General features: G+C 48.3%; 9 protein-coding genes across 9 annotated transcripts; 5 read left to right on the forward strand and 4 right to left on the reverse strand.

The window, feature by feature from the left end:
• Positions 1-385: 385 nt before the first annotated feature.
• V1513DRAFT_392800 (WD40-repeat-containing domain protein) lies at positions 386-3,723 on the forward strand. The gene is made up of 3 exons (XM_066895299.1): positions 386-691; positions 756-2,486; positions 2,539-3,723. The coding sequence occupies exons 1-3, from the start codon at positions 568-570 to the stop codon at positions 3,354-3,356; spliced, it is 2,673 nt and encodes an 890-aa protein (XP_066756545.1). The 5' UTR covers positions 386-567; the 3' UTR covers positions 3,357-3,723.
• V1513DRAFT_435218 (uncharacterized protein) lies at positions 3,724-4,529 on the forward strand. Its single transcript, XM_066896579.1, has 4 exons — positions 3,724-3,914; positions 3,986-4,060; positions 4,121-4,155; positions 4,213-4,529. Exons 1-4 carry the CDS (start codon positions 3,869-3,871, stop codon positions 4,351-4,353), a joined length of 297 nt encoding a protein of 98 aa, XP_066756546.1. The 5' UTR covers positions 3,724-3,868; the 3' UTR covers positions 4,354-4,529.
• On the reverse strand, positions 4,485-6,021 carry V1513DRAFT_392805 (ubiquitin carboxyl-terminal hydrolase). Its single transcript, XM_066895300.1, has 4 exons — positions 5,711-6,021; positions 5,506-5,600; positions 5,206-5,452; positions 4,485-5,151 (listed from the first exon to the last, which is right to left on the reverse strand). Exons 1-4 carry the CDS (start codon positions 5,747-5,749, stop codon positions 4,576-4,578), a joined length of 957 nt encoding a protein of 318 aa, XP_066756547.1. The 5' UTR covers positions 5,750-6,021; the 3' UTR covers positions 4,485-4,575.
• Positions 5,865-7,850, forward strand: V1513DRAFT_8122 (uncharacterized protein). The gene is made up of 2 exons (XM_066900620.1): positions 5,865-6,202; positions 6,258-7,850. The coding sequence occupies exons 1-2, from the start codon at positions 6,029-6,031 to the stop codon at positions 7,686-7,688; spliced, it is 1,605 nt and encodes a 534-aa protein (XP_066756548.1). The 5' UTR covers positions 5,865-6,028; the 3' UTR covers positions 7,689-7,850.
• A 2,817-nt stretch (positions 7,851-10,667) lies between these two features.
• Positions 10,668-12,312, reverse strand: V1513DRAFT_407779 (SKIP/SNW domain-containing protein). Its single transcript, XM_066895662.1, has 2 exons — positions 12,006-12,312; positions 10,668-11,949 (listed from the first exon to the last, which is right to left on the reverse strand). The coding sequence occupies exons 1-2, from the start codon at positions 12,137-12,139 to the stop codon at positions 10,782-10,784; spliced, it is 1,302 nt and encodes a 433-aa protein (XP_066756549.1). The 5' UTR covers positions 12,140-12,312; the 3' UTR covers positions 10,668-10,781.
• Positions 12,313-12,443: 131 nt separating this feature from the next.
• On the forward strand, positions 12,444-13,917 carry V1513DRAFT_435228 (mitochondrial import inner membrane translocase subunit Tim54). Its single transcript, XM_066896580.1, has one exon. It carries the CDS (start codon positions 12,615-12,617, stop codon positions 13,800-13,802), a length of 1,188 nt encoding a protein of 395 aa, XP_066756550.1. The 5' UTR covers positions 12,444-12,614; the 3' UTR covers positions 13,803-13,917.
• Positions 13,883-15,001, reverse strand: V1513DRAFT_435230 (uncharacterized protein). The gene is made up of 2 exons (XM_066896581.1): positions 14,467-15,001; positions 13,883-14,417 (listed from the first exon to the last, which is right to left on the reverse strand). Exons 1-2 carry the CDS (start codon positions 14,849-14,851, stop codon positions 13,966-13,968), a joined length of 837 nt encoding a protein of 278 aa, XP_066756551.1. The 5' UTR covers positions 14,852-15,001; the 3' UTR covers positions 13,883-13,965.
• A 120-nt stretch (positions 15,002-15,121) lies between these two features.
• Positions 15,122-15,868, forward strand: V1513DRAFT_482138 (outer membrane protein TOM13-domain-containing protein). Its single transcript, XM_066900383.1, has 2 exons — positions 15,122-15,606; positions 15,658-15,868. Exons 1-2 carry the CDS (start codon positions 15,307-15,309, stop codon positions 15,739-15,741), a joined length of 384 nt encoding a protein of 127 aa, XP_066756552.1. The 5' UTR covers positions 15,122-15,306; the 3' UTR covers positions 15,742-15,868.
• V1513DRAFT_435233 (60Kd inner membrane protein-domain-containing protein) lies at positions 15,759-17,203 on the reverse strand. The gene is made up of 2 exons (XM_066896582.1): positions 17,064-17,203; positions 15,759-17,016 (listed from the first exon to the last, which is right to left on the reverse strand). The coding sequence occupies exons 1-2, from the start codon at positions 17,130-17,132 to the stop codon at positions 15,868-15,870; spliced, it is 1,218 nt and encodes a 405-aa protein (XP_066756553.1). The 5' UTR covers positions 17,133-17,203; the 3' UTR covers positions 15,759-15,867.
• Positions 17,204-17,231: the final 28 nt, after the last annotated feature.

Raw genomic sequence — 17,231 nt, forward strand, 5'->3', positions numbered from 1 at the left:
TGTACCTCTGTTTGTAAATAATAAGGAAACGTGTTGACGATTAATGCCGCCGTTGCAGGCGACTATTTAGTGCTCTGCGTTGTCAATTCAGCCGAATCTGCATGGCATGATAAGCGCTACTTTCGAGGGCTACAATTAGAAGAGCCGTGCATGTGGATTGATAATTTTGGAGTATACCGTCTACCGTTGATATGTGCTGTACCATTTGTGAAATATTTGGTCCAATACTTAACACGTATCTGCAGAAAAGGAATGCTGACAGTTGTATTCGCATCAGTCTCGGCCAAAGTTGTCAGTGGCCCTGTCGCCGTACCCGGTTCGCCGGTTTAGCGTAGATTTAACTCAAGGGTGCCGGTCTCGTGCGGCGGTCCACAGAAGATCCATCATTCAGTCGGCTGCTCCCATCCATATTCTTCTACTACAAGCAATATTTGGGATCCACATTCGCAAGGACGCAGGCGCGGTTTATTCATGCAATTCCGTTGCCTTTGGCGTCTAAGGTGTGATAACTAGTTGATTCTGCACAGTAGGTCAGACTCATTTGATTGACCGCCGATACACAAGAGCATGGGATTATTCTCAGGTATCCCGCTTCCGAATGTGCGTGTCGGTGCGCTTATTCCGTCGTTTAACTTTTTCAGCGACGCGAAGGGGACAGAAGACACGCAGTTTGATCAATCAAATCATATTCGTATGTAATATCGCTTACAATGGAGATGCCAAAATTTCAGAAATGTTGCTGACAGACAATTCAGATCGCATCCCCGGCGGCTTTGAAGAAAGCGGCGACGAAAGATCAGTTTACAACGGCCCACCGCCGGATGCTGACGGTGACCACGAGTCCGCTGAGCATGAAGACGGCAATGTTGGCGAACACAATCAATGCTCCGGCTCGAACTCGATCGTGACGACCGGAAGCAGCGGCGGTAGGACAGATCCGCTTTCTATGCATATCTTGAAACGGACAGGCACCGATCAGCTCTTGTCGCGGAGATATAGTACTGCAGCAGCCATCGGATCTGGTTCAGCGGGCGAGACATCGAATGCATCATTGCCGGGAACATTACTCCGGCGAGCGTCAAATATAAAGGCTGACAGTCCTGTGAACGGGGTGCCGCGTAGTAGCACTATTACAAACGTGAACAGTAATACAGAAGATCGGCGTCGGAAAAAGCACGTATCGTTTTTGTCACGGATGACTCGAAGGACTGGCAAGCGCCACGACGACTCTGACTCTGATGAGGGCGCGACAAACCATACGCAGGATAAAAGTGGAAATAAACGATCAGAAGGATACAATGCGGCTATATTTTCTCGCCCAATTGGATACGTACCGCAATGCCCCGAGCGGCCCAAGTACATTCGCATGCGGTCTCACGGAAAAGTTGCAAAGGACTTTGATCGGTTATTTCTTGCACAGGAGCTTTATCGGAAGTCGAACACGGTAGACTCTGAGTCACCTTCATCGACAACGGCATCTACGTCTTCGTTACCATTACCCCAGCACAAAAGGGGCGCAATCTGGTCGCTAAAGTTCAGTAAGGATGGAAAGTACCTGGCAACAGGAGGCGAGGACAGGGTCGTACGAGTGTGGTCAGTCTTATCTACACAAGAAGAGCGAGAGCAGTACGAGAAGGAAGAAGAAGAAGAGCAGCAAGATTCGCTGGCACCTGATTCGGCATCGACGCATTCGCATTCACACCGGCCTAGGGGAAATACTCGCAGTCGTAAACAAACTCTCAATGCTCCTGTTTTCCACTCGAATCCCTACCGCGAATTTGCCGGGCACAAGGGGGACGTGCTGGATCTTTCGTGGAGTAAGAATAATTTCCTGTTGTCCTCGTCTATGGATAAAACCGTCCGACTATGGCATGTTTCGGTTGAAGAATGTCTATGCTGCTTTCAACACCAGGATTTTGTCACGTCAATCGCGTTTCATCCTTTAGACGATCGGTTTTTTCTTTCGGGATCACTGGACTACAGGTTGAGATTATGGAGCATACCGGACAAGACTGTCGTCTACTGGAATGATTTGTCAAACTACATCACTGCTGTCGCTTTCGCTTCAGATGGGCAGACGGCAATCGCTGGATGTTTCACTGGCCTATGTTTCTTTTATGAGACTGAAGGCCTCCGATATCGAACACGAATGCACGTGCGCTCTTCACATGGTCGAAATTCCAAAGGCGCAAAGATCACAGGTATCGAGTTATTGCGGAAGTCGCCAGATTCAGCATCATCTGACGCACTACTATTGATAACGAGTAATGACTCACGAGTGAGGCTATATAATATTCGGGATAAGTCCTTGGAAGCCAAATTAAAGGGTAACGAGAACACTTTTTCTCAGATTAAGGCTACTTCATCTGAAGACGGGCGGTATGTCATATGTGGGAGTGAGGACAACAAGGTCTATATCTGGGACATGTTCGCTCCCAAGTCTGGAAACAGTAGAAAAGATAAACATCCGTACGAGTATTTCACTGGTAAGCTAGACTTGGATTGTTGTTTGTATTTCGATTAGTAACAAAAGTATAGCGCACTCCGAAACTGTTACGGAGGCTGTGTTTGCGCCGATGAAGACCATCCAGTTGCTATCACAATCCGGCGATCCTGTATATGATCTGTGCATGCCACCGCCGGTAACCTTGCTTGCTACGGACGAAATTGCGAAAGCCCGTCCGAAAAATCCGCCCAAGTCGCATCCCAACGGTAATATCATTGTCACAGCGGACCAGACGGGTCATATCAAGATTTTCCGACAAGACTGTGCCTACGATAAGCGAAAACAGACGGATGAGGCCGCGGCATTATTGAGCAAGACGGCGATTTCTTCAAGCGGAACGAGACCCTCTACGTTGGCGACTGTCTCCCCTAGCAATTCAATTAATTCGCCCGTGAATTCAACGCCTAGTCGGACAGCCTCTCGGAGTACGATTAGGTCGTCGTCGATGAGCAATGCATCAAGGAGTTTGTCACGATTAGGTAGGCGTAAAGGCCGCGAAGCTACCCCGATGACTCCGACGTCGACACAGTCCTCCGTCCAGGGGACACAGCCCACTAGCCTTATCGAGACGGCAGTACGACATGACCCATCTTTGGCATATTACCGCGATGCAATAGAGACGCCAATAGATCGACAACCCCTAGATTACAACTTGCTATCTCCGACAGCACGCACATTTAGCAACGGGTTTTTCTCTGAAAGCGATGAGTCGGGAGACGAAGACAATGTACATACTGCAGACGAATTGACATGCTCGCGATGCGGTGGACAAAGTTTCAAGGCATCGATTACGGCGCGGAGGGAAACTAAACTCGTTTGCGCGACTTGCGGGTTGGTCATGACGGCGTGATTGTATTGTACAAGGTAATCTTAGTTTATTATGTGACAACGAAGGATATGACATGTGTTTTTCCACGTAGTTACATGCGCTATCTGTATATAGTTGACTTGCTGCTGGCTGGCTTTTATATAGCAGTTCGCTTAGGTGGTACTAGAGACATGATTTTGAAGATAATTCCTATCCAGCTTACCATCGCATACATATACCGAAGGAAGGTTTAGTGAAAGATGCGTGCTGATCTGCGCTTCCAATGAAGGCACGAATACAGCCGTCGGAAGGACCGGCGGATGACGCAATTGCCTGCGTCATCCACCAAGACAGCCCTAACCCTAATGAATATTCGCTATCGTCGAAAGCAGGGCCAAACGAAATACAGTCTATCGACGAGCTCGCGAATCAAGACAGGACGCTGGACCTTTATCACCTATACTGCGAAGTTTGTGCGGAGTACACTATACCGAGGAGAATTTTGTCTAGAAAGAGATTACACCTACTGTAAAGATCAGACATTACATTACAAGATGAGTCTCTTAGCCGACGTCCTGTTGATGTTTATCACAATTATCTGTAAGTGGCCTGAAATTCTAGTATTGGACAATCGAGAGATGCATGAATATACTAAGAGTCGAATCATTTAGTTCCTCCCTTTGGAGTGTTTATAATAGGCGGATGTTCAGTTGATCTGCTCATCAACATCGCCTTGACATCACTGGGTATATCTATATGCTATTTCGCTTATTATGTTGCATACTAGTGCTGATACTTCAATATAGGATATTTTCCTGGTGTTATCCACGCTTTCTATTTGGTATGTATTTATTCTTGTTTGCACTGGTAAAATGGGATGAGTGCTGATGTGCTGTAGGAATATGTGTATATGCAACGACGGGATTACGGTATCATTGAGCCGTTCGAGCCGGCGCCGGGTGTTTACTCTGATGTGATTAATACAGGTGGTAGACAAGCATATGGTGCGATCATTGTCGAGGAGACCATTGTGGCGTAAACAGTCATACATGGATGTAATTTGGTAGTTTTAGTGTAACAAATAACTAGGTATACATTCTTTGGATCTGGCTTATGTATTTAATGATTGATGTAACATTCGTTCCCGAGAGTATATAAGAACGGAGTTTTTTGTGGGCATACTTATTAATATATTATTCTTTCAATATAGTAAAAAAATTATGCTCGTATGTAGTAATCTATAAAATGGCTCCCTCACTCACTAGCTATTACTCTGCATCTTCCGTCTCTGCGCTTCCTCGATCCTTTTCTGCGTCTTGGCTTTCGCATCCGAAATCATCTTCTCAAAACCAACCTCGCCTTCGTTCACAACAACGTCCCCCAAAACGCCCTTGAGTACCTCATAAATCAACCCTACAAAATTCTCCCGTCGCAAAACATTCTCCCTCCGCCATTCTGCTCGTTTCTCCTCTTCACGGAGTAACCCTTCCGTATCCCCCACCGCTGCCAACAATTCCCGCCGGTCATGACATACAGCAAGTAAATTGAACCGCACTTCGTCCTCTGGATACCGCGCGATCCGACGATACAGCACTTCGACAATCTTTTCGGAAAACGTCTCGTCCGTGCAGGCGCCGTGCGAAATCGGATATGGCTGTAACCCGTCGAGTTCGTATAGCGTGCCATTGACCGGGAGGTACGCTATGAAATGGTACAGATCGTCGTCGTCGCCAGCCTGGCGCTGAGGTTGGGTTTCATCGACAAACGGCGTAGGACGGGAGAATGAGTTGTGTGTCAGTCTAATTAGTTCTGAATTCGACAAAGTCTCGCCTCGGAGCTGTGCATGGGTCAAAACTATTATTGAGAGTAAAATTTATCCGAATGGGCATACCTCCGAATCGAAGCCCTCCACGAAAGCCTTAAATTCCGTCAAGGCGCTGCCGAGCTGAATGTCGCTCCGATTAAGCACGATGGAAAGGATCGCTTGTGTTGCGCAAGCGTTTTGGATTTTCTGACGTGCGAAGAAGATGGCGTGTTCAGCATCTGGATCGTACGAACCGTCCTGTGGGATTCCGTGAGTTGTAGGGGCTAGTGCCGAGTGAGTGTATTTGAAGAGGAAAATGACGCCGTAGAGAGGACTGCATGAGTGTCAGCAGTTGAAAGCATGATATGAGGAACGAATATGGCGTACGCTACGGCGCGCAGTTGATCTGCATCGAGGGAGAGGAGCTCGTCTAGTTCGACGGACTTGACGCCGAGAGACTCAACTAGTTCGGTGAAGACACCCTGATATTGTTAGACAGAGAATTGTTATCTGAGCAAGACAATGTTGTCATCCTCTCGCAAAAAAGACCACGTTGCAAATAACGATCGCGCCTATCTGCGACAACACTTACCGCATCTGATTCGAGTGTATTCCAGCCTGATGACGACATTGCTGAACGAGTGGTGTGAATCGAGTGGTGTGAATCGAGTGGTGCGAATCGAGTGGTGTGAATCGAGTGGTGCGAATGTGTCTGCGCATATGACTCGAAGTATTCGCGTGAAGGTGAATTTGTAAATGCCGTCTCATTCGCGACCCCTGAATCAGACAGCAACGTTTCTAACTTGGGGCACGCCACTCATCAGATTATTGTCACGAATCCCTGTTCTACACAAGTATTAATGGCATTAATGCGTATATATTATCAGTAGAAAATCATCCGACTGTCGCCATGGACAACAGTGCCACCCTTGGCAAACTCGCCGTTGCAAAGGCAACTCTATCCGCTGAACTCCTCCGACCACACCCGTCAGGGACTCCATCCCCTGTTTCCTCGGATGTCATCAAGAAACTGCATAGCGCGCTCGACGCAGCATTACGGAAGAACTCCGTTGAGAATGTGCGGGTATGTGATGTATCCTTGATCTAAATACGAAGGATGGCTAACTTGCAGATTGCAGACTCTGAAATATCTGATTCTCGACCACATAGCACCTTACACCCCACGCGTAATAGCACTCGGGAAATACCTGACAGCACTTTCACCTACCCTTCCCACCCGTCACTCCAAATTACACATCCTATACATCCTTAACGACGTTTTCTACCACTCTACATTTATCTCCAAATCAGGCGGGGAGTTTAAATCCGGGATTCAGCAGTTTCTCCCTACGTTGTTTGCGATTCCGTGGCATATTGGGAAGTTGCGCGAACAAGTAAATAAGTTAGTAGGGATATGGAAGGAGAAGGAGTATTTCCATACGTTCTTTTTGCAGTCGTTGACTGACCCAGTTACGCTTGAGCAATGGCGTTGGTCATTCGGGGGATCGTTGCAAGGATCGCAGGCAGAGGAGAGTAAGGAAGCCGACTTGGAAGATGATGGAAGAGTTCCGCCGGTGCTGGGAATACAAGGGACAAAGTATTTCGAATTGCCGGTGTCGACTATGCTCCCTTGTATTCAGGGCGCGATGCCCGTGTCAGTTAGTGCCCCAAGGCCGATAAGATTGCAGCTTACCAACAATGGGAGAGCACATGAGGACATCGCGAGCGCTGTAGATAGCTTTTATAGATGTTTAGAGTGGAAGGGAGGACGATTTCGGGAGGCGGACGAAAAGGCTGGTGACGAAGAGGAGTTTGCATATGAGGGATGGAGCATGGCCTTTTTCAGAGCGAAGCAGGATGACGAGATAGCTATGGAAAAGCGCCGCAGTAGGACTGGATCAAAGTATTCTGACGAAGGGTCGCTATATAGGCGTCGATCTCGGTCCCAATCGCGATCATCAATAAACTCTGATCGTTCTCGGTCTCGATCGCGGTCAAGATCTCGATCTCCACGGGAGCTTCCCTCCCGGTCGAGGACAAGGTCGTTCTCGGCGTCTTATTCACCACCTGAGCCAGGTCCAAATGATCAATATGCCCGTCCGGGCTATTCAACAGTGCCAACAATATCACAATCGCCACCGCACCAAGTTAGAGAATCGCCTGGCGGATATCGGCATCTAGATATACACTATTATCCACCATATCATGCTCCACCACCACCACCGCCGCCGCCGCCACGCTATGATCATCAAAGTCAATACGAAAGTGGTCATTCTCCACTTCCCAACGCTTACCGTGCTCGCTCACCACCACCACCCCCTCCTCCTCCAGCGCCTTATCCTCATGATGCGTATCCACCTCCGGGCCCTCACGGACTACCACATGCAAGACGAGAGTACCCAGAGTACTCAGAGCCGGAACGACATGAGGTGTTAAGCCACAGTCCACAGCGAGGAACACCCGGTGGTGTTTCGAGGTCGTCGAGGGACCGGGCTGCTGACTCGTACATACAGTCCGTGTACGGGAGTAAGCAGCTGGAGGACCATTCTTACCCTAGCTGGAGACGATAGTGATATTGTATCGGATACATTTGTAGATAGGACGGGAATGAGTCAAATTATGGCAAAGGAGTGGTGCAGGGGAGTGCCTATTGACTGAGCAGACATAAGAGTACAGTATTTAAGTTCTATTATTATGTCTATGCGGGAATTCGAACAACGGTTGTTCGTTGTTTTATCAAGGGGCTAAAAAGACCCGTACAGATAGCGTGCTTTAGACGCGGTGCGAAACGACTGGCAGCAAGCCCGACGAGTAAATAACCCCTACCCGATGCGCGGATTGTCACGTCTCAGGCAATCTAACCGCTAACGCACTGAGTGCGCGAGAGACCCGTATGCCTGCACGAAGCAGTACAGGCGCATGCGGAGACTCCGGTGTTCCAGGAAGTGTACCTGCGATCTGGGAACAATCTGTCCTTAACCGCATCGACCGCAGCACAAGAGCCAACGGACTCGGCAGGTACGGAGGGCTTGGAGTTAATGCCGGCCAACAAGGCGCAGCCTAATTACCAAAGATAGAAGATGGCGAGGATAAGTGAACGAGCAGATTGGATACTGCACATTTGTTAGCAACGTAGAATTTCAGTCTATCGGTGATAAATTGTGATTAAATTCTACATTTTGTATATACTTCTGGCTATGGAAACACTCGACCATCATATGATGGCTTTGATATCGATTTTAGTCTCTTTGCGATCTGCCATCGCACAGGATCTGTTTGGCTTTGTTGACAGTGGACGGGAGTACCGAATGGCTAGTAGATTGACCATCGTACGAGCCGATCAACTTGTTCGACCTCGCGAGATGCACTCCGTCATCTCTCACAGCCTACGCTAATTTAGCCTCGTTTGCTGCAGAGGGCTATAACTTTGGGAGTCGGCACAAACCCCCTTGTCGGAAATCCCATTACGAATGAGTTGGCCGATATAAAACTGCAAGGGCGAGTGCCCAGTGCAGAATTGGACGTTGAACGACGTAGAGACGTTTTATATCTTCAGACGACGTTCGCAATAAGCGAGCACATTCCGCAGACTCTGCACTAAATGACAAAGGCCAAAGATTATGGACCAGAGTGATCGACGTCCCTTGGGTATATCGCGCCTTCCAAACCCGTCACTCAACCCGCGCAAGAGCTTGCCTAAATCCAAGCTGCCTCCAGCCCAGCCTTGTGACACAAGTGCCTGCTATAGTAATAGAGAGGCCCTGTCAATTTCGGTGCAAATTAACATGAAATAACCATTGCTCTATTGGGTCACTTCCTTGCTTAAAATTGGGCCGATAATGAACACATTTTCGCTGAATTTACGTGAAACATTTATCAAACTTTAACCCTAAATGTAAACCTTATTTCTGAGCTCTCAGGTCGCTCGCTGGCGTTTCCCAGTCCTCTTGTCTTGATCGTTTCGCCCCCCTCTTTTGATTTACTATCCATTTATTTTAAGTGATAGTAAAGTAGAAGACGCGTGGAAAGTATAAGTTGGTTGGCCTCGACTTATTGCGAAGCACGTGTCAGAGGTGCGGCGTGAATTGAGCCGCATGTCTAAATTCGCCAAATTTGTCGGGCCTAGAGTCGGTTGAACGAATCAGGATATTTTACTTCCACCGGTCTTGTGCTATTTTCCTCGAATCGGCTCTAATCTGCCGTAGGAGAAAGAAACATAAATAATATTTACAATTACTATGCTCATGTCCCTGCTCCCGCGCCGGATACCTAGTACGTCGCGGCCGCCACGACCGTCATCTTCAGCCAGTTGTGCTGGCCCAGGCGCTTAAGCAGCCGCTACTGGACAACTTCTATCGAAGCATCTGTAGTAAGTTTGAATCCTACAGCTCCCTCTTGCCTACTATCCTTTCCTTGAACCCGGAGAAATATATGGTGCCTGTAACGCAAAATGAAATAGCAGTACTCGGAAGACAATGACAATGCCGCTGGGCAACCGAGAAAGCGACATTAGTCGCACTTGTACGCAATTTGGAGGTCCACAAACGCCCGCTCTAAGGTCAGGCTTAACAAGATCTCACAATTCTTAGCTCATCCTTAAAACCATGTTACCCCGCCTGGCCCTCAAACTTCGTATCCAGCAACACAACCTACGACCCAATCCCAAAGACGCTCAGTCAATGCTAGACTAGGTCGATTGCCAGACAGTATGGAGACTGCATAAAAGTTAAGGAAAACCGACTGTTTCGGATGCGACAGCCCCATCCCGGGCTTCTGCCGGAGATGTAAACTGCTGGTTGACCACTACTACTGGAGGATCGAAACTAACACTTACTCTACTGCGATCAACATATGTTCCTCCTCTACATCCAGTCATCCACATGTGAACAAATCTAAAACTCTGTAGCCAGCCTCCAGGAAGACGCCGCAACCATTAATATCTTTGGCCGACAGTCCATCTAGCAAGAAGCCAGAACATATCCACCGGACCAATGCACTTGACTTGTCGACGACAACAAGAATATCATTACGGCTGCAAGCTCTGCAATTTCTGATCCAATCTTGACATCGGGTCCTTGAAGTTCTGGCGTTTGCAGGCTTACAAAAATTTAATTGGTGTTCTTGATCGAACTGGTACTTTTCTACAAAAAGATGCCAGAATGCGGATGTACATCCCATATGGAACCAAAGCTGGAGTTGTATGAGTCGGGAAAGCGTTCTGAATGAGGCAGTTCCGCTGCATGCATGGATACTAACCAGTACCTGGTTGGACCAACCATATTACCGGCAGAGGATCCAACCACCTGCCCAGTGTTTGAGTAAGGAGGGCGTGGACTAGATGCCTGGAAGTCTAATGGCATATTACATATATGTCGTCGAGGTAGCGTTTCATTGCTCTCGAGCGTTCAATAGGGATTTAAATACATTTTGTAAATACTTTCGGAAATATTTATACTATCATGCATATGATCGCTTATATATGTATTGTAGTGTCACTGTCCTCTGCCAATTCTGTGCGGTTGGCTTGATTGTCGAGAGCGTCGAAGGGATTACTGATGGATTAGTATGTTGACTGCTCAAAGGCTGTCAGCATATCATTTATTAGTACTAAAAGTACACTAATGCAATAATGTAGTATACAAAGTTAAAACAACAATATAAATTTATCGAGAGTACGATCGGGAGCGGGAGCGAGAGCGGGGTGTTCGCGAGAGCGAGCGCGACATTGATCGCGAGGGAGTACGCGAATAAGATCGCGAACGAGACCGAGACGGTGTCCTCGACTGCGGTGTCCTAGATCGTGGCGTCCAAGATCGCGGTGTCCTAGACCGCGACCGAGCATATGAACGAGACCTGTACGAATCCCGCTCGTCGTAAGGCGACCTAGATCCGTACCGCGAATCGTTCGAAATCGATGGCGAACGTGACCGGTCCCGCGACAGCGACCTATCCCTGACAGGCCGTGGAGATGCACTCCGTCGTCTTGTACTGCGTGCTCCAATTTCCCGTTCCTCGCGTACTTTGCGTGCCAACATACGCAAGTGTTCTTCCTTGGCGTCTTTCTCTTGATCCGCAATCTTCTGCTGTAATAGTGCCCGCTGTTTGACTTCCTCCCGAGCGTGTCTGTCCGCCGCGTACAATGCCTCCGATAGCTTTGCGAAGTTGTCATTAATCTTTACCTCCTCCAATCCACGCCCTTCCGCCGCTAAACGCTTGTCCAACGCGATAGTATAACCCTTTGGATTCTTCCATTTCGATACACTCGGTGGAATATTAAAGTCTTCCGCGTCCTTCGCCGTCAACTTCCTTGGCGGTGACCGTAACAACGGTGCAGGCGGCGAAGGCGGCCCCCTCGGCACCTTGGTGTGTTTGAACTTCGGCGGCTCCATCGGATCTTCCGGCAAATCTACCATCTTTATAATTCGCTGGCGATGCTCCGTGTTCCCTCGCTCACCCATCATATTACTCGGAGTGTACCGGATATACGTCGGCTCCTGAGCTTTGCTGTTCGTTATGCTCTTTGCGTTCGCGGCCTTGGACTTGCCAGACACGATCATTTCAAAAGCTGCTTTCGTTTTCGCTGTTGTCTCTGCTACGTCGTCTTCTGATGGTCGCGCAAGGTTGATTTCTCCTATAGTTGCGCGCTGGCGGAGGGGGATTAGGTCGGAGAATGATGTGTGCACTATTCGGCCAGCACCATGCCCCTGTCTCGCGATGGCGTCGTATTTAATCTTGCCCTGCGAATCAACTTGTATCGCAAGCGCATTTGAAGTTCCCTGTTTCGTGCGTCCCATGTCGAGCGGATATTGCTTCATGTTAACCTCAGGGAATCTGACTGTCCGTTAACCCGGCGATTCATATTCTCAATTAACAAAACTAATACGTACGCTCCTCCGTCACCGAAATCATCCAGTGCTTTGGGCCGCCATCCTGTCCTTTGCCCGTATGGCGGTATATTATTTGGTTTACTTGCATCGAATGCCGTGATCACGGCACCGTATTCATTGTATGTAGTTGCCATTGATTGATCTCGATTACGTTATTGCCTAGTGTTGGCCTTCTTGGAATATTGACCCGCGCTTATAGAGTGTTCAGATCAACAACAGGATCGTACGAAAACACATGTATTTGCTCAAACTTGCTTAAATTCGAAAGGATAATCGAATTCGGTTGGGCAGTTATCGTCAACAGTGGCGAACTAAGCAAATAAAACATGAAGCTCAGGATTTACACAATTTACTTGCGTGGATTAGGGTCTTTATCATACGTGCCTCATATTTCGTATTCGTCAGGGGGCGAGCGAAGGTAGACTACGTCCAGCGCCGCGCGGGAGCTCACGAAAATTTTGGATGTTTCGTTGGCGAATATCGAGCATCTACATATTAACGTAAACGCGAAACGACGTACGGCGGTCGGAACAGAGATAGCCACATTCAGAGAGATACAGACAACATATTAACGTCACCGATTTGCACGGGAACAGCACTCTGCACAGAATGTCCACAGCACCATCTAAATCCACTCTGCCACCTCGAAATCCGGTGCTCGTAGCGCTCGGCATTCCGCGTCTGCGTCTGCCGGGCAGAAATATGTCAATATTCCTCGGCACTGTTCTTGGTATCTCCAGCATGATCTATTACGACCGGAAAAACCGACGCGCAAATAGACAGAAATGGAAAGACCGGGTGTCATACTTGGCAGAAGAAACGCTCCAACCGAACGGAATGCCTCGGAAAGTGACAGTATATGTTGCCCCCCCGCCCGGCGATCATCTTGATGTCACGATCGGGCATTTTACCCAGTATGTTAAGCCTGTGTTGACTGCTGCTGCTATTGATTGGGAATTGGTGGAGGCGAAAAGGCAAGGTGATATTCGGCATCAGGTTGCAGAGCAGATTAGGAAAGAGCGACGGGGCGAGGGAGATTCACGTGATGAACTGATGAGGGCCGTGACGGACGGACTGAAGTATGATACAGAAGGAGGCGTGATTTGCGTGGGAAGAGGTGCGTATAAAGAGTATTTGCATGGCTTGAACGAGGGATGGTTGGGTCCCTTGGAGATGCCTGCGTCTCCGCAACTCGAGAAACCTGTGGACGAGGTGCGCGGATTGTTGCAGAGTGGAGATGATGTCACACAGACAGCCGTTGAGGCCAGCAAGGCCGCTGACGCAGGCGTGGTTACGTCACAAGTTGCAGAGGCAAATAAGTCTATTGAAGAGGATGACGGCGAAGAGAAGAAGGACACGAAGCCCGCGGTTCCAAAGCCGTATATCTCTCAAGCTGATTACGGAAGTGCGCCAACCCCGCCAGAGTTGGCTCAAATCACCTCATTTCAGCCAATAGTGTACATCCCACTCCCACACATTCTCGGGTTTTTGAACACACCGATTCGAACCTACAGGTTTTTCACCAAACGCGAGTTGGCGGACCGGTGCGGCAGGTTAGCCGCGTCCGTGGCGTTAAGTCAATCGCGACCGTTCATCCCCCGTATCGATCTTGCACAAGGCATGGAAGAAGAGAATGAGTGGCCCAAGAAATGGAAGGAAACTGCGCTCGAGAAGGGCTCGGAGTGGATGCAGGATTTTGTCGTCGATGACAGAATTGCGGAGCGACTACGGGTTTATCAGTTACCACCAATTGAGGATGAAAATAAGCCGACGGGACCGGCAGCTATCAAGGAGTAGATATAGTGTTGATAGATATAGTTTAGTGCGGGACTCCACGTCATTGTACATAGATAGTGATTATCCGTTTGGGCCGATATGCTACGTACCATTAATGCTACATATATTAATACTATATTGCACCCAATAACACCTGAACATATTCAACCAAACGAAACTGGACCTAATGTACAATTTTAGCTGCCTCTTCCTCTCCCAACTCTTTCCTAATGACTTGCTCTAATAACAGCTCTTTGCTCACCCACAACTCTCGCTTCACTTTGTTGACTTTCTCCATCTCCTCTTCCAGCTCCTTATGCACCTCATCAACCCAACATAGTTTCCTCTTCAGATATCGCGCCAATTTACGTGGCGGCTTCCGCCGCTCATCAGGATCAAATTCATCGTCGCTTTGATAGGAATTTTTCACCTCATCGCCCAATGCCTTCAATTTCTCGCTCGCCTTGTGCCGCTTGATGGCTTCCGTGTATGCCGCATATGTGGCGCCGCCCAAGCTTTTTGGGTGGTTCGGGTGTGTTTTGGGAACCGGATCCGACGGTCGCAGTGCATCGGTTTCGTGTACTGTCCGCATGTGCTTAGCCAGCGCATCTGACCTCGTGAAACTCCGATCGCACTCTATAAAACCATTAATATGCTATACCAAATTGCCACTAAAGACACGTACCAGGAACGCTGCAGTAAAACGGCTTTTCGCCTGTATGGCTTCTCATATGCGCTACAAGTGCAAATCGAGATGTCTGACTTAAACCTCTTCGCGGACATTCCAGCCATTCGCAGGTGTACTTTGGCCGCCGATTACCTACATGTTCATCATGTATGTGTTTCACGAGATTATCCATGTTACCGCATTCAGCGTAGCATCCTTCCCATCGACATACAGTCACCTGGTCAAGATTGTCGTCGTTCACACCCGGTGAGCCGGGAACGGAGCCGTAAGTGTCTGCCGAGATGCCCGACGATACGGAGCCGTTTGGCGATTGGGCTACTTGCATATCGGGATCATCGGAACCGGGCAGCGACGAGAGATCTGAGCCGGAGTGACCGTCCATAGTAATTCGTGCTCGACGTGATTTATATATCGTAGTTTCTCAATTGCTAAAATATTGAACAGCCTCTGCCCAAAATCTATCAGTCTGATAGCGTATACAATCAGATTATCGCAGCAGGCGCAATGGGTAATACATGATCTCATGGAATGACGGGCGACTCGTTTTCTGAGGATTTGCTCCCAATCTGAAAATTACGCTTGTCGTGCTGGTATATACGGGCTAGTTGTCTTCAATCGTCAATTCTCCTAGATGGAGAGTTGCTTCATTCGACTTTTGATATTCTTCAATTGTACAACTGGTGAGGGATCTGCATGAGTCAGAAGGTTTTCGGCACGGAACGGTGCAGAAGAAATTATTTTGGTTTTCAACCCAACTACTACAGTTCATTCGTATTCCGACAATTGATCAGATCAAGTATTAAACATCTGTGATCTCACTCTTCGTAACCATAGAACATGTCACACGCAACATACGAAATAGAGAAGGAGGTAGTAGGATTAGAAGAAGTGCCTGCCGAGTTACAAGGAGCTTCGCTCTCATCCTCGTCATCAACCTCGTCATCAACCTCGACTTCCGAGGCGGCCAGCCAGCCAATACCGCCAGGGTCACTTTGGAAGCGTGCGAGCACGTATCTGTCGATATTGCGATTCAGCGCCATAAACCTGCTCTTTCCGTTTATTAACGGAATGATGCTTGGGTTTGGGGAGATCTTGGCCAATGAGATTGGTATACGGTGGGGATTTATTGGGGCTGAGGTGAGTTCAGTTTACGATTATACTGAATGAGTTTCAGTTAACATTAGTTAGCTTCATCCAATTCGAATAAATATCCGGAAACAGGTAGAGCGGAAACAGCTTGAGGAAATGAGGAAGAAGAAGGAAACCGAATAGAGGACGTGCTATGATCAGAAGGACATTTATATATCCAATAATGCATTCTCAGATGTACCGCTCCGTTAACCATGTTATATACCCGTCTTTATATTTACAACATCTAAATATACATGACTTCAAGAACTACTTTCCTTTTCTCCCATTCTTAGTAGACTTGCTTTTCACTCTAACCGGCAGAATAGTTGGGGATGGGATACTTCTTTGCGATCTTGTCTCAGCGGCCTTTCTCTCTTCGGCCCTTGTTTTAGCGTCATTCCACATATCCTTGTACTGCTGCGTAAAAGACTTCGCTTCAGTTTTCTTGGCGGCAGCTTGAGACCTCAAGTAGACCTCTTCTGGAACCTTCATCAGCCTTCTAAATGCCCGAGAACGCATAAACATGGACGTTGCCATGGCGGTCCAACCGGTGGCCACGAAAAACAACACGTTAGCGGCACTATACCACAGTCCCATAACCAGCATCGCAACCGTGGTACCATAAGTCATTATAGTCCGCGTCACTGGCGACATGCTCCCCATGCCCTCTGCGCCGAGCGACAAACTAGCGTATGTGCCCGCGGCTGAGAGCACACTCAATCCCATGTATGGGTCTACATCTGACAAGTTCTGAAACCAGAATACACCTTCAGTCGTGAATCCATCTACAGGAACCTGTGCCATCGACGTCAGTGCCATGAACATTCCGTACGCAACTGGGATCTGAATAACGCCAGACGCAAGCATTGTAGACATTTTAATGCCGTGCATTTTCATTAATTTCTGCCGTCGAATTCCGATCTGAGCCTTTTCACTAGGTGAGCTCGTTGAATTCAATTGCTTCATTAGCAAGTCAATCTGCGGCTGAATCTCCTTCATTTTCATATTCATGACGTGTCCCTTGAATGAGAGGGGCAGGAACACGAGGCGGGCACCCACAGCGACAATGGTAATAACTGCCCACCATGGCAAGCCACCGTACACACGTGTAAGCTCTAATATGTGAGCCGCAATATCAGACGGCCAGACCCACGTCTGAGCGAGACCGATAGATTCGAGGTAACCCAATTGGTGAGCTGCGAGTGTGTCGGTAACTGGGGTAATGACATCCGACACAGTTTGCAATGTAGATTGGTCTGTAACTGCTTGCACAACCTGCGACACCCTTTCACTAGCGGCGCTAACTGTCGAATTACTACGCGCACTTATATACACCGTTGGGCGTATTATATTCTCTCGCTGCCGCAGCATTGGGCTATTCAAATATAAATTCCGGACAGCTCGGGACGAGTGGAACTGAGGAAGTTATTAGATCGATCCCGATGCAAATCCATAACACTTACACTCCGCGAGACTGAAGGCCGTAGAGACACAGTCCGTGTGAGAAATGTCCGGCAACGAATAGTATTCATCCTGTGCTTATATGGTAATACTAATTGCTCAAATGGGGGCTGACAAAAAATTGGCAACCCCGTCCGCAAACTGTCCCCAAGAATTAACAACTCTATGCG

Source organism: Lipomyces chichibuensis (assembly GCF_038497645.1).
Source record: "Lipomyces chichibuensis strain CBS 12929 unplaced genomic scaffold V1513scaffold_1, whole genome shotgun sequence".
NCBI lineage: Eukaryota > Fungi > Ascomycota > Lipomycetes > Lipomycetales > Lipomycetaceae > Lipomyces > Lipomyces chichibuensis.